Source organism: Vulpes lagopus, chromosome 12 (genome assembly GCF_018345385.1).
Source record: "Vulpes lagopus strain Blue_001 chromosome 12, ASM1834538v1, whole genome shotgun sequence".
Lineage (NCBI taxonomy): Eukaryota > Metazoa > Chordata > Mammalia > Carnivora > Canidae > Vulpes > Vulpes lagopus.
Genome location: NC_054835.1, coordinates 30231254 through 30245560, shown reverse-complemented (window position 1 = coordinate 30245560; position 14307 = coordinate 30231254). Strand labels below are relative to the sequence as shown.

General features: G+C 39.9%; 1 protein-coding gene across 1 annotated transcript in view; it reads left to right on the top strand.

Annotated features, from left to right (window-relative positions):
• The window catches only part of ANKFN1 (ankyrin repeat and fibronectin type III domain containing 1), a 451629-nt gene that overhangs the window by 326020 nt on the left and 111302 nt on the right, over window positions 1-14307 (top strand). Inside the window, exons 8-9 of the mRNA XM_041724056.1 lie at window positions 6835-7029; window positions 9424-9537. Coding sequence (XP_041579990.1) covers window positions 6835-7029; window positions 9424-9537 — 309 coding nt within the window. The remainder of the gene's footprint in view (window positions 1-6834; window positions 7030-9423; window positions 9538-14307) is intronic.

Below are 14307 nucleotides of genomic sequence, written 5' to 3'. Positions count from 1 at the left end.
TCCCCAAACATAGCTGTTGCTATCAGTTATGCCTGAGCTGGGGGATCCACTTCCAACTTTACTCAGAGTGACCATTGGCAAGAAACTTACATGCCTTCCTGCATGGGCCTCTCTTCAGCTCTACACCCTGACATGACAGTTAGCTTCCCCCAGTGTAAATGATCTGAGAGAGAAACTAAGGTAGAAGCAACAGTGTCTTTTATGACCTAATCTCAGGAATGACATATTATCATTTCCTGCTGAATGTTGTTGATCACACAGACCAACTCTGGTACAGTGTAGCATGGTGTGAATACTAGGAGACAGAAATCATTGGGAGCCCTCTTGGAGGCTGGCTGCCCCACTATCTATCTGGAGTTGTTGAGGATTAAGTATAATAACAGCTTTAAACTATTTCCCTGGAACACTGTACATGATCAAAAAAAAATTGCTAGCCAATATAAATATCAAAAACAATATAAAACAATCCAGGAGTTTCCAGTAAAAAATCTAAATATTTTGCCCATCTGTTGTATAGTTTGTATTTTGAAAAACACTACACAATACAAGCACTTTTTAATGTTTGTGGAGTTTTATGTTCTACAACTACACTGTTCCAACCCAGGAGCCACCAGCCACATATGACAACTGAGTATTTGAAATGCATTTAGTCCAAATTAAAATGTGTTCTTAATGTAAAATTTATACTGAATTTTTAAGGCTTAAGTACAATAAAATATATTTTATTATATATATTACATGTATTTATTTGTATATATTTATTATACATATAAATTATATGCATTTATAATTTTATATTGATTACATGTTGAGATAATAATATTTGGGATCTACCTAGTTAACTAAAATAGATTATTAAGGTTAATATCACTTTTTAAACTTTTTAATTTTACTTTATTTTATTTTCAATTTTTATTTATATTCTAGTTAAACAGACTATAATGTTGGTTTCAGGAATAGAGTTTAGTGATCCATTACTTACATATAGCATCCAGTTATCAACACAACAAGCGCCCTCCCTAATACCCATCACCTGTTTAACCCATCCTCATCTACTCCCCTCAACCCACCTCCCTCCAACAATGCTTAGTACTTTTTTTTCTTTTTTAATGCCACTGCTAGGAAACTATAAATGATGTGGCTTACACTACATTTCTATTAGACAGCAATGAAAGTATCAGCAGAAGATATGGTTATCTTCTTTCATACTGAAACTGTGACATCATTCAGTGATCTGCTTTGGATTTTCTAAATAATTTCATCAAGCGGTTTTTGTTTGTTTGTTTGTTTGTTTGTTTGTTTGTTTTATGCTTGTTTTAGAGATATCCATTTGCCCTTTGGAGTTTGGGCGGCTTAGGTTGGAAGTCTCCCTCTGGCTTCCTAGAGAACCACAATTACAACTTAAACTATATAATATGGGCTTTCTGAATCCACATTCTGCTGGAAAATAGCAGGGAAGAACATTCCAGAGCGTTATGTCCAGGGTGTAATGAGTTCTAGGAGGAGAAAGCTCCACAGTAATTAAAATGAAACATTTAATCTCCAAATCTCTAAAACTCTTTGGAACCACATTCTCAAAGTCCTTCGGAAAATCTGAAACTAAGACAACAGGCTGAGACCTGAATGAAGCCAAAGTGAATTCTGACTCCCGAATCTCAGTGGGACAGGTAAATTAAAACTGAGGTTTTGAGTTTTTCTGGTATGAGAGTTTTTGAATTAAAAAATATTTAATTTTTGGACTCCTATATAGTATTTCCTTTGATATTCCTACCTGCAAACAAGTCAGTTGTGAGGTTGTTAGAAGGTTGTCACTTATGATCAGCAAAGATAAATTTTATTTACTGCTATTCTTGGTTGCCCTGAGGACATTGGCTTACAATTCAAGATTTATACCTAAGTGACCCTGTTTTCTCTTTGAAATGACAGATAAAGTTGAAATGGACACCATTTAGTATCTAATATATTTCTGAATGGTAGTTGGGATAGAAAATTTTTATCTGCAACAAGAGGTTTCTTTTTTGTTTTGTTTTTGTGTTTTGTTGTTTTGTTTTGTTTTGTTTTTGATGGAAGAACATAGAGCTATTTTAGAAAACAAGTATTTATTTTTGTGTGCCCCTAAAACTGTAACACAGACCAATGAGTGTGATAATGATAATACAAAACTCCATTGAGAGTCATTTATGTAAAGATTATCAATTACTTATTGCAGCTTATGAGACAGCTTATTATGCCACTTTTCAAAGGAGACACTTGGGCTCAAGATGGCAGCATAACTGGTGAGGATCACACATTCATAATAGGCAGTGCTTAACCTAGATCGATCACCTACAGCCCTTAACCACTTTGCCTCCAGTTTGGAAATAATAGGAAAGCGGATTTAAGCTCAGGATGAGCAAACTCTTTAAAATTAAATTAAACTCTTGAAAATTAAAACTGATAGTGAGAATGGACAGGGCCAACTTGGTGAGCAGCAAGTTCCTCTCCTGCAGAAAATCACACAGGGCCAAGGGTGTCATAAGAAGAGTCATCTAGTGCTGGTTCTAAGGCTCCTTCAGACATTGAGACTAAATGATTGTCTTGTGTCTCCTTTTCTCATCAAAAGAGAGAGAGAGAAATGCTAGTAACAACAGCAAAGTTGTTGCTAAGTTGCAAAATGCCATTATCATTAGTAATAGGCAAATATGTTCATTTTTTTCAGGCAAATCAAATAAATTATTCCCTAAAGCTTTCAGTTAAGAATTAAAATTAGTTAACATTTTACCCTAGTTATATTTTCAGTCTCTAAGCAATTATCGACCAGGCCTAAACTCATCATTTGCAGGGCAAGACGAAATTAAGAAATAGTATATAGCAGGCAATCCATAGGTTAGAGTCTGATGGTGAGGAAAAACATTCAGTGTGATCATTATTTATCTCAGGATTTAAACAGTAACTGTAATTGTATTCTTTGAACACCAAGTTCCCACCCCACCCCCACCCCCACCTCGTAGTTAATTAGCTGGGCAGGTCTTAGAACAAATACCCACTCAGACACTGGGTGGTAGAAATGCTGTTGATAATTAAACACCACAATAGCATGGGGCCTATTTCAGGAGCAGCCGAGTGGTCTTGCCCCAGCCGGACGGCTCACCACACACTCACAGACCCTCTATTGTGCTGGCTATGGCTGCTCAGAGGGATAGTTGCTTGGCTGGAGAAGGAACCAACTGCAATAAGAGAGAGAAGACCAAACCTCGCAAACAGATCGGGAATTCTGCACTGGAGAGGAAAATACCCTGAGTGTGGAAGTAAAGGGGAAAGGATCCAAGAAAAAGAGATGTGGATGGGCAGGAGAAACAATCATACAACAGATGTAGCCTTTCTAGTTTCTATGTCCAACCAGCCACCCAAAATAAGCTCACCAGCCTCATGCCAAATCGATAGCAATTAGAAAATTGCAATACATAAACACTAGGTTAATTTGCATTCCATTTGGTTTAGAGGAAGTTCACTTTCTTTAAGGTTATTAAGAAAATCTTGGATCTTAGATAATCATCTCACCTGGGTGGGTCTCGGTTTCTTCATCTTTAAAACAGAGGAGTTAAAAAATAATAAAATAAGGGGGTTAAAATGTTCTCATTCTGGGGTGGCAAAAATAGGAAAGCGGCTCTCAGAATAGTTTGTAAGGTGTTGAAAAGCCTAAATTTCACACCATTACTCAGGATAAAACTACACAGTCTAATATAATTATCATATTGCTTCTGCTTAAAATATATTAACCCACTTTGCTAGGTTGATTATCTCATACTGAACAGATGCTTCTATTGGCAGTTATATAGGTCATTAATAATAGGGAGAAAAATTATTACTTTCTAAGTCAGCTGATTTGGTACTCAATACAGAAAATCTTTCAGAAGAGAACATTTTAATAAGCTATTACAAAATCCATAGGAAAAAAAATAATAAAAGTTTTATCGGGTGGAATGGTTGGAAACCACTGGCTCAGCTAGTGCCTCTTCTACTCGTCCATGGAATTACCTCTAACAACAGAGGCAAGTGAGTGTGTCCTCAGGGGTACCTGGGGACTTAGCCTGGAAAAAAAAGGGGAGCGGAGAGATTTCTATAAAGTTCCTGTTTAAAAAAAACAACAACTTTCAATTTGGGGGAAATTTTTCCATTCTCCTCCAGAAGGGTTTGGTTTGATTTCTAAATAATACGCTTTCACCAAAATCTGTATGGAGAAACTGATGCCCCAGGAAGATGCACATATTCATCTTGTGGCTCCAGAGATACCCACTGCACCACCCCTAACACCACCACCTTACTGTGTCAGTGTTTAGGTATCTTAATTTGAGAAGCACAGTGATCTAGATGATCTTGTAAAATTTACCTGGCTATAAAATTAAATGGGTTTCCCTTTAGCCTATGAAGAGGCAAAAATGCTCTACCTTAAAGATATAGAATCCCTTCACCATTACAACTCAAATAGTGTCAAGGCCACAGCCTAGGGGGAAAGGGAAAGTGTAGAAACAAAGTGTGTTGTGCTAAGAAAAGCAGGAAAAATTTCAGGGGGAGCCAAGCATAGCTCAAGAGAAGCTGTCCATCTGAAATGCCACCTGGAATTCACACCAGTAATAACTGTTGTGGATATAAAAATTAATAGGGGGGATTTCATAGTATTAGAAAAATTTATTTTTATAAATCATGTGTCTATCACCCAAGTGTTGACGCATGCATGCAATTCAAACATCAGGCTTACAATAAAAAGCTCACTGAATGACTTAGCAAGGACAATTCCCCCATTTTCTCTATAATTTGGAGTGGAAGAAGGAGGGGGGCCGTGGGTAGAGGGTGCAGTTACTGGGTCAATTAATCAACCTGAAAACTGTGACACAAACCCTGACGCCTAACCTATGTCTAAAAATACACAAATGTATACGAATTTGTTTTAAACTGTCAATGCCTATATTTAGGACCTTCCCAGCAAGGCTATAATGAGACTGTGTTTGAGGCCTCCAGTCATAGCAGACTCTACCATTAATCTGAAGTTAGTTAAATTAACAGCATTTAGTACTGACTTGTCAATCTCACTGCTCCAGGAAATTGCACCTTGAGGCTACTAATATTGCCAATTTTTCCACTGGAGTATGCGCCCGCGTGTGTGGATGTGTATTTTTTTTCTCCAGAGCCTCCGCGTTCATACACCATCATTGCTTCCCTACGTCCACAGCACTTATATTATCATTTATTCTGGCCTCCTTTAGCCTTCCCGGGGGATTCTGCATAGTGTAGCTGCTCAGTGAAAGAGTTTTTTAGCTTTATATTTATTTGTTTATTTTTCTGTCATGGCTCATGACTGAGGCTTTAAAAAAAGTGTGACGGTATTCAGAGTACATGATTGACTGCTACAGCAACATTCATTAACCATGAGAAATCTGCAGCAAAACACAGTCCTGAGTGTTCTAAACAGCAACTTTAAAAAGAAAGAAGAAAGAAAGAAAAAGAAAAAATAAGACTCGACTAATTTTTCATTGACCTCATCTGTAAATAAATCTAGACTGATGGTGAGCAGGGGCAATAATAAATTAGTATTCATTTCCTGTAATTAATACAAACATGCCTATGAACACAGAGAATATGAATATATAACCACCTAATTTCCATTTCAAAATACACCTAACAAATTTTCACTTGAGTTATCTTCATAATATTTTCCCCCCTTAATTAGAAGAATGAAGTGTTTGGATTTCTTTCCCTCCCACCAGGGGGAAATATTGTTTTGGTCACACAGAGTGTCAAACATATGTTGGCGACGAGCAGCAGAGCCTAATACTGGCCTGTTTCATTCTCTGCATGGTTCCCTTCCACACACCCATGCTGAGGCTGTCGCCTCCATACCACTAACCAGGGAGGGCTCCTCCCAAGTGACTGAGGGACTGCCAAGGCATGGGAAACCCCAAGAAGCAGCTTCCCAACTTGACACAAGAATGTGAAGCGTTCTGTCGCTGTCACCAATGTTCATTCACTCAAGGGAGGGTCGGGTGAACGGCATAATTGAATTTTGTGGAGATAACATGTATTGAGTAAAACAGAAATATCGAACTGTATCATCTTTCAGCAAGAAGAGTAGTAGAGCTTGCTGTCAAGCCTGGCATCTCCGGAGACCATTCCCTCCCTGAGATCACAATCAGAGATGGAACTGATAGAAGATCATTGTCTAATCACACCCAATAATCGTCACAACTCAATAGCGCTACTGTGGCAGTGGTAGTGTAGTGGAACACTTTGTTAGCAATAAATAAATTGGTTAATAACAGAATTACGCCACTAAGACGTAGATACAAAAATGTCTATGAGCTGGACATAATGGGATAAGAACAGAACATTTGAATCAGGTTCTACCAAAAAAAAAAAAAAAAAGACCAAACAACTTTCACAGAATGCAGCTTGCCTCGTGGCTTTTCCAAGGACCTTCCTAGTCCTGTAGAGTTTTTTGGTCCTGAGTGTTTGTCTTTGTAAAGATCATGGAAGCAATTATGTGCCATCTGGGTTAGAAGTGGTCCTCATGGGTACTTGATAGTGGAATTCTAATGAACTGTGCTAGGCAGCTATTTGAGGTGCATGTGACAAGAGGGCCACAGGGCAATGAGAATATCTTAAATTGATGGACTTGCCATTGAATCTAGTTGTAAATGTCACTACTTACACTTTGTTGGGATAATTCAGGTGATAAGGAACATAGATCCCACTTACCCCAGGGCATTTTTTCAAACTCCTAGTCAACTCTAATTCTCCTGCCAACAAAGCAGCATTCCCCCAGAAAGAGAAAGGAGTCACCCATGTCTTTCCCTTCAGTTGTCAGCCTGGAAAGCCGAGCAATGCACCTCGCTTCACTGGTACAGGAAGCCCAGCAGAGGGTGAGTGAGCTGTCTGCCCAGGTGGAAAATGAAGGACCCGGTCTGGACAACACAGAGAAAGAGAAACAACTGAAAGCTTGGGAGTGGAGGTGTCGGCTCTATAGACGCATGAGAACGGGCTTCGAGCATGCCAGTGAGTATAAGCAGAGGACTTCTGTGTTTAACCAGAAACCAGGTTGGTTGGAGACAGCCAGGCCTTCTTTCACTGAATTTTTTTTTTTTTTTTTTTTTTTTTGCCACTCTGCTACAGGGTCATGGATGGCCGTTGTCAGCCTATTTGGAGCGAGGGCTCTGGGAGGCTGTAAAAGGATCTTTTGTCTTGCTTGATTTTCTGGCTCCTGATAGGTTCTCTGACCACAGCCATGAGGCTTCAGTGCTGCTGGCCTCTCTCCACCATGTCACACTCATCTAGCACTTTCCACCCGATACGCCTTAATGCCTAATAACCTGGATGGTCTGATACCCTAAGTGGCTATATTTTGGGATGTGGAGGTGGAAAATATTTGTTTGCCTATTTGTCCAGTTTCTGCCTCCAACCCAAGTTTAAGTTGTTTTCAACTCTTTACTGCATTTTTTATAAAGCACTTACACAAACCGACCTTCGGTTAATACAGGCCACAGAGGATAGTCAGCTCCTGAATTATGCTTTGTCTGCACTTCCATTCTCTTCATCAGTTCTTTTTGTTAGTTTTAAGAAAAGCCTTTTTTCTGGATAATGCTCATTAGCACTGGAAGGTACTGCTTATAGCAGCCCATAATATAAGAAAAATCAAAATTCAAACACTTAAGAAATACTAAAATCTTGTTCCAAAAGTAGATCTTAACAACAATAAAACAAATGAGACTTGAGAATTGAAATGTAAGGGAAAAATGAGCTCATCAGTTTGGAAATATGTGCCACTGGTTTGTGCTATAGATAAAGACCAAAGGCAGTGAAAATCTTGTTCTCTAAAGTAGTACTGTATACTAAGGACTGAATCTAAGCCTAATCCTTTCTCTTAAAGCAAACAGCTTAAGCAACATCAATGAAAGTGTGCTTTCAAAATTAACAATCTGGGACACCTGGGTGGCTCATTTGGTTGAGCATCTGCCTTCGGCTCAGGGTGCGATCCTAGAGTGCTAGGCTTGAGTCCCGCATTGGGCTCCCTGTAAGGAGCCTGCTTTTCCCTTCTGCCTATGTCTCTGCCTCTCTCTGTGTCTCTCATGAATAAATAAAATCTTAAAAAAAAAAAATAATCTCAGCAATGCTGATACGTTTTTAAATTTATTTTATTTGTTTTTAAAGATTTTATTTATTCATAAGAGACAGAGAGAGAGAGAGAGAGGCAGAGACACAGGCAGAGGGAGAAGCAGGCTCCACGCAGGGAGCCTGATGTGGGACTCGATTCCGGGTCTCCAGGATCATACCCTGGGCTGAAGGCGGTGCTAAACCACTGAGCCACCCAGGCTGCCCCTGTAGGCAGTTTTTCATGGTTACATGCTGTAATGCTCATCCTTTTTAAAAATTTTAAAAAGATTTTAGTTATATGAGAGACACAGAAAGAGAGCAGAGACACAGGCAGAGGGAGAAGCAGGCTCCATGCAGGGAGCCCGATGTGGGACTCGATTCCGGGACTCCAGGATCATGCCCTAGGCCGAAGGCAGCGCTAAATCGCTGGGCCACCCGGGGTTGCCCCTGTTTTTTTATTTTAAAAAAAAAAGAGAGAGACAATCAGCCATTGTTTTAATAAATGCATTTGCTGTTGTGCCTCATTTAGGACAGATTACTACTAGAAGCAGTTATAGTTTTAGACTTATTGCCATTTGGGGGGTAATCTTCTAACTCACAAAACATCTTCTGGGTGTTAAGAAACACCTGAAACTATTGAGAGTCCTCTGAAACCCGAGGTTAACAGGCAGGACTCCCATCCATGAATTCTTTCTCAGAAAGTGTTACTTGATGTCACAGGAGGCAGCATGAGAGCAAGGCAGGTTGGCATTCTATCCTGGGAAGAGCCCTGAATCCGGCATCTGAAGCCATAGGTTTTCGTCCTGTGTGTCTTTGCTGTGTCCTTGAATGAGTAGTGTGGCCTCTCTGGGCTGCAGGTTTATCATTCTAAACAGGCACATGCTTTACTTGCCTTTTCTACCCCAGAGGGTTGCACAAAGGCTCCAATGAAATGATTTATAGGAAGATACTTTATGAAATGTAACAGTCTCTATCAATAGCCAGTTCGTGCTAATGCTTTCTGGCCTCCTTTCCACTGGTCCAGGCCAAACTCCTGTTGTGTTTCCAGGATACTTTGGGAAGGCTTAACTGGTATTATTTACCCCTTCAGAAGATGTTCTAATGCTCAAATAAGACCACGATGGCAACAAATAAAGGCCATTGAGACTTCTAATGAAAATGTTCAAAAGCAAAAGCTATTAGGCTCTACAAACAAATGTTTCCATAGTGTGTGTTTCAGGGTATCCTTTGAAGAGGCAGGAACATTGTTTAAAAAGGATTTGTGATGTTAAGATCCTTATGTTTTTCCTTCTGTCTTAGGAGCCCCCGAGGTGCCAACCAATGCCTGTCTCATGGTAACCAGCAGTACATCACTCACTGTCAGCTTTCAAGAGCCTCTTAGCGTCAACGCAGCTGTAGTAACCAGATATAAAGGTATTGGACTCTTGATTTTTTTTTTCATTGCTTCTTCCTAAAAAACAATCTATTGTTTGGGGATCAGTTGTGCATTTTGTATGTTTGTTTTTCCTGCTGATAGGATTTTTTTTATACCATGTACTTTTTGAGTTGAAATATTTCCATAGGCACTCATGTACAAAGCAAAAAGTGAATGAGAATAAGCCACAGACTCTGCCTCTCTGTGTCTTAAATAAATAAATATATATATATATATATATATATATATATATATATATATATATAAAAAACAGAAAAAGTCACAGGGTGAACTATAGGCTCAGGCTGTCATTATTCTAAGCCCCTCCAAAATATCAATAATTCCATTCTTATTTGCAGAGGGCCTATTTCATGCATAGCATAGGGTTGGAGACAGGACTACACAGAAGAATTGGCCTCAATCTCAGGAGCTCAGAGGGTGAAATACGGAACACACTAAGAGAGTATAGGAATTGATACCTGTAATAGCAGGTATCTAGAGCTGAGGATTAAAACACACACAGGACACAAAGGACACTGGGGGGTCAGAAAAGAAAGAGGGAGGTAACATGATAGGATCAGAAAAGCCCCAAGGTGCAAGTGGTATTTGGCTTTCAAGAATGGTTAGGATTTGGACTAGAAGACACTGGGGGGAAGTAACCTCCAAGTGGAGAGAAGGGTGAGCACAAGCTTACACCTGCAAAGCAAGGACATGCTAGGACAGGCCAAAGAGGGGGAGGGGACAAGTCGTGGCTCCAGGGGAGCTGAGGTTCATGAGAAGGCTCAGTGAAATGTAAGAGAAAAGAGACTAGGGCAGGGGGCAGGGGTACACTGAGACTCAAATTCAGGATTCAGGAGTTTCAACATTATGTGATGCACTCTGCAGAACACCAAGTAAGATGGGGACAGGATCGGAAGTAGCTAGCAAGATTTGGGGCACAGTACTGTGTATGATGTACTGGAAGAGGTGTGGACCTGGAACAGGGAAGTGAGTTAGGCAGATCTCTGGGAGAAATCACAACAGCCTGACGTGGCTGCTGGAGCAGTGCTGCCAAGGGAGAGAGGGAGCCCAGAGCAGACAGCAGAGAGACACTGTGATGCGAACAGCCAAGGCTACACAGAACCTACTATATACCAAGGCACAGTGTAAAGCTATCACATGTCCTAACTCCATGTGATCTTCCCAACAACTTTAGCGGTGGGCGGGCACAGTTAGGATATCCACTTTGCAGACTGGAAGACTGAGACACTGAGATTGAAGAATTTGCCAAAAGACACAAAACAGAGCCAGAAGTATCACATTATGTGGATTCTTGAATATGGTGAACAAAAGAGAGAGAAATCTATTTTCCTGACTCAGGACGACACATGGAAATAGCCTGACCAGTCCTAAAGCCTGATAAAGTCCTCTATGCATGTATTCCAAGACGCCAGCCCACAAGGCAAAATTCCTATGTCCAAGCATATATGTGCCTCCTCTCTCCTTCCTGGGGCCCATTCCCAGGAGAATCCTCAAGGTCTACAAAAATTACTGTGCCTACACCCTGTAGCTTTTGTGGTACTTGGGATTTTCCAGATAACTCCACTCTCTTCATACTATCTTAGAGAAGACAGCATAGAACTGGTTACCACTCTGGGTTTTCTGTCTTAAAGAGAAGGCAGCCTGAGGGTACTAGTGACAAAAGACAAGTGAAGCCACCCAGGATAGCCTCCCACAGCCATTCCTGATACTTTCTCCTGGTTGTCTGCTCTGCCAAGACTTCCTGAAATTCAGAGCGTGTTTGCAGGCAGTGTCAGACTCGGACATTCTCCTCTCTCTACATCTCTCCAGCTCAGTGTTTCTTCAGTGCTGCCAAACTTGACATTTTTCTCCCTACATTTGATTAGTGAGCTATCGGGAGCTAATTTATCCAGACCCTCGGCTATTTAATACTTGACCAGAATGCCAGCAAATTCTATCAGCATCCACATATGAACATGTCTCATCTCAGGAGACTTATGTTTGGGTGAGGTTGAAATGAAAGCCACAAGTGGGTTCTGGTAGTGACTGGAGGGGATTAATTAAGCATTATAAATAGAATTGTCTGTTGCATTATGGAGTAGGTTTCCTTGTGTTAATTTATAAGGTCATAAATTGAGTCCTTAACCTGACCACTCTCAAGGGTTATTTAAAACAGCTGGCAGCTTACTGTACCCAGAGAGCAGGACAGTTTTTAATTCAGAGCTGAAGTAATTATTTAATTATGGAAATATTAGCAAAATTACTCTGAAACAAGGCTAATTATTTTGTTTGCTTTAAAAAAGAAGAAACAATCAAGAAATCCACAGAATGAAATGTCAATTATCTAATTGCTTAGAGGAAAGGCTTAACCCTACAGTTAGGGCTTTGGAAAACATCTCATACTGCTCTCCAGAATTTCTGGGTTCACAAAACCTCAAGCCTATTTTGACAACTGGATGTTCTACCCCTTCATACTGAGGCCTGTGTTTGACAGAAAATCTGAATCTATCTTTGTCACGTGTGTACACTCAACTCATCAACATATTCCAGTTTTTTTTTTAAGAGTTTGTTGATATCCGGAAATTTTTTTAAGAGCATCTCTTTATAAGCCCTCTTCAGGCCCAGGGGCCATGCACCAGGCTGATTGCCATCACAGCTTGGACATTAAAGGCATACATTTCACTTTAAAACCCAGAAACAGTTTTGAGTAAGACTTACTGGAGTTTTCTGCTTGCATCTCCCCTAAATGTGGGAAAACGAGGCTAAGAGAGCAACTGTCTGATTCTAGGTGTTTCCTCCTTTGATTCAAAGAGCACTTGTGTCTTTTGGTCCCATTTCATCAATTTCCATGGCTTACAGAACCAAACTACACTTATTTCAAGTGCTTTGATGCTTTGGACAATTGCCAGAACTTTATTCCGCATTTTCTCCTCCCCGCCTTGGGTAACCTGCCTGAAGCACCCATGTTGCAGAGGATGTTATTTCTCTGCAGTCCTAAAGCAGAGAACATTTTCAAAAGTGATTTTGCTGCTCTTTTCCAGGCTGAGAATGGAAAGGAAAATGTCCTCTGACAGATGCAGTGCAGCATCCGTTTTCCATCCACACAGTGGATTCTTTTCTTTTTTTAAAAAAAGCAGGGCTTGACATCATCATCTTTTGGTTTGCCAATGATGAGATGATATAGTAGCTGCTCCAGAGGGTGTGGGCAGTATGCTGGTTTGGATGGTGCCTTCCCCATCTCTTCTCACCTTGTTCTCTAACAGATTAGAAACCATCACCCTAATTCCTTCCTAGAAAGGCTTGTAATAGCAAACTAACTGCTCATTTGATGGCATTCTAAAAAAAAAAAAAAAAAAAAATCGAAAAGCAGTTCTTTGCCAGGACCTTTCATCAGGAGCTGGTGGTAGTGTATCTGCTCCTGCAAAGGCCAGGCAGTACTTCTGCCAACCACCACCTCCAACTTCTTTCCCAGAAAGAAAGGAAGCCAAAGAATTCCAGAGAGATGTCAGGGGGCACCACAGCTTCTAGGAAGGAGAGTCCACTATTTGTCCATGAAAACCCTCGGGGTTGACAACTGACAATAATAATAGTGTGAACTTGACCATGACTTGATAATTTGGACCATCTTTTCACAAGACTTAAGAAAACTTGACTTCATGGGGCTTGGTGCACACTGCTTCGTATTGATATTACTTTTTTCCTTCCTACACCTTATAATTGGAAAGAGAAAAAAGTACATTGCATTAGAAACTATAATTATTTTCCATGTTTAATTAATTGAAGAATTAGTATGATCCTATAAGCATGTGGTAGCTACCTTCATCACTAAATTGAAGTTATTCAATTTCATAAAACAGAAGGATTATAACTTTAGTTAGCTTGTTTGAGCAGGGGTGAAGCCAGAAATTTACAGATGAGAAGCAACTAGGAGAGGCAGAAGATATGTCCAGGGGACAGGAAACTCAGTGGATTAACATTTTTTGCCTGCAAGTAAAAATAAAAATATGGAAATAAGTTCAGCAGCTAAATGTATTATGAGGAAAAACAGCAAGTCCAGTGAGAGCAAGAGAATGGCAACACTACTCATGTTCTTTCTTCTAAGCTGCCACAGGCTTTATAGATAAATCCATTCTCAATTCCTCCACTGGTTGCTGAGCTGTCGGGATCCAGCCAGTTTACTCTTTTACCATCTTATGAACCACCTCTAAACCTTTCTCCAGTACAGTATGTTGTAAGTCAGAGCCTTTTTGCATTTTCTTCATTTAGGAAGTTTTTTAACTCTCAAATGATACAGTACAGGCTATATAAAAGACAAAGATTTACCCTTCCCCCAATATCACATCCCTGTCACTAAGTTAATCTGTTATGTGTTCAATGAATATATGTTCTTACAAATCCTTTCCTGATGCATGTATCCACATGTATAAGCACACAGATGTATAGGTTTGTGTACTCCACTATAAAACTTTCACACTGCTTAATCCTACAACTAGATTTATTTTTAATTCAGCAATATATCAGATAAATCAAATGTATCTATGTCAGTATGTTTGGATCGTCTTTCTTTTTAATAGCTGTACAGTATTCCTATTACCTAGCTAGAGGTGCCATAATTTATCTAACTGTTCTCCCACTGGTAGACACAGGTTGTCTCCATTTTTTTGCCTATTGTTTAATATCGCAATCCTTGTATGTGTCTCTGTTTTACTTGGGACAGTATTTTCTTTTGACATTGTTAACTAGAAGTGGAAAAATTTATGCCTTCCCAT